The sequence below is a fragment of the Myotis lucifugus genome, unplaced genomic scaffold, assembly GCF_000147115.1.
Source record: "Myotis lucifugus unplaced genomic scaffold, Myoluc2.0 scaffold_45, whole genome shotgun sequence".
Taxonomy (NCBI): domain Eukaryota; kingdom Metazoa; phylum Chordata; class Mammalia; order Chiroptera; family Vespertilionidae; genus Myotis; species Myotis lucifugus.
The window spans coordinates 373,871-375,165 of NW_005871093.1; the positions used below are offsets into that span (position 1 = coordinate 373,871).

At 42.5% G+C, this 1,295-nt stretch overlaps 1 protein-coding gene across 3 annotated transcripts in view; it reads left to right on the forward strand.

Annotated features, from left to right (window-relative positions):
- The first annotated feature begins 55 nt into the window (after window positions 1-55).
- Window positions 56-1,295, forward strand: part of NIPSNAP2 (nipsnap homolog 2) — a 26,344-nt gene continuing 25,104 nt past the window's right edge. For all 3 annotated transcript variants that reach the window (XM_014455346.2, XM_023753438.1, XM_023753437.1), the window contains exon 1: window positions 56-84. In XM_014455346.2, the coding sequence (XP_014310832.2) occupies window positions 71-84 (14 nt within the window). In that variant the 5' untranslated portion in view covers window positions 56-70. The remainder of the gene's footprint in view (window positions 85-1,295) is intronic.

The window sequence follows — 1,295 nt, forward strand, 5'->3', positions numbered from 1 at the left end:
GTAGGAGGAGGTCTCAGTCCTGGGAACAGTGTGACTTGCATTTAAAGTCGTGCATCAAGAAGTATTTACCATGATCCGCACTAGGTAGGCGTCCGGGTTCATGTTTTAACTTTTTGTCTAACCTCGTTGGATTCAATTCGGTTTTCTGAATCCATCACTTTGACATAATTCATGTCCCATTTTTTCACATTTAAAAAAAAAAGCCTGTACTAACTTACACGTAGGTTTACTTTCTCGTTTTCTTTGCATTGCATAATTTAAATGGCATGTTTTCATTTGTTGGCTTTTAATTAGATAAGGAGCCTCTAGAAAATACAGTTGGCACCTAAAATTGAAGAAGGGAAGAAACTACCTGTTTGTTAAACTCTTGCTTTATGTGACTTATTCCATTAAATCCCAGTAGCAATCCTAAGAAGTAAGTAATAGGATCTGCATTTTAGAGAAGAGATGGGACCTCAGAGGGTGTGAGACACACCTAGAAAAGGCATTTTGTAGCCTGAACCCAAGTTTGTCTGGCTTCAGGCCCAGCGCCCTTCCTAGGACAGATGCTCAACTTGTATTTCCAAATTTGATGTTTCCAAGTTGATTAACAAATCAGCCTCCTCTTATATTTTTTGAAAATATGTTTTTATTAATTTTTTTTAGAGCGAGAGGAAGGGAGAGGGATAGAAATGTCAATGATGAGAGAGAGTCATCTACCGGCTGCTTCCTGCATGCCCCCCCTGGGGATCAAGCTCACAACCCGGACATGTACCACGACATCCTGGTTCATATGTGGAAGCTCAACCACTGAGCCATGCCAGCCGGGCAACCTCCTTTTATTTTTGTTCTGTTATTGAGCATCTACTTCGTGTCTTACTTTTTTCACACAGGTGATACGAGCCCATGAAGTTCATATTTTCTTTCAGCTGAAGCTGAAGATATTTACTCAACATGTTTACCCACAGCGCCCAAGGTCACAAAGCTAGGAAACTGGAGAACTGGGACCTGGGTCTGCCCAGTACCCTGACTTCCCTGCTGGGGCCCACATGCTCTTTGAGCCTGGAGTCCTTTATCTCTGTCCAACCTGTTGGCTTTTCTGATTGCTCTCTCAGGGTCCCCCTGTCCTCTTTTGACTATTTCCCTGGGCTCTACTCTGCCTTAACTTGTACATGTTCCTTTAGGACTCAGTCCCAGTTAATGATCTGATTCCATCAAATATGAATGTATATGATGTCCTTTGAAGGCCTAGGGAACTGAGCATAATAGCTTTGGTCCACTAACCTCAGGAGGCCATAGAACTTACAGATTTTGCT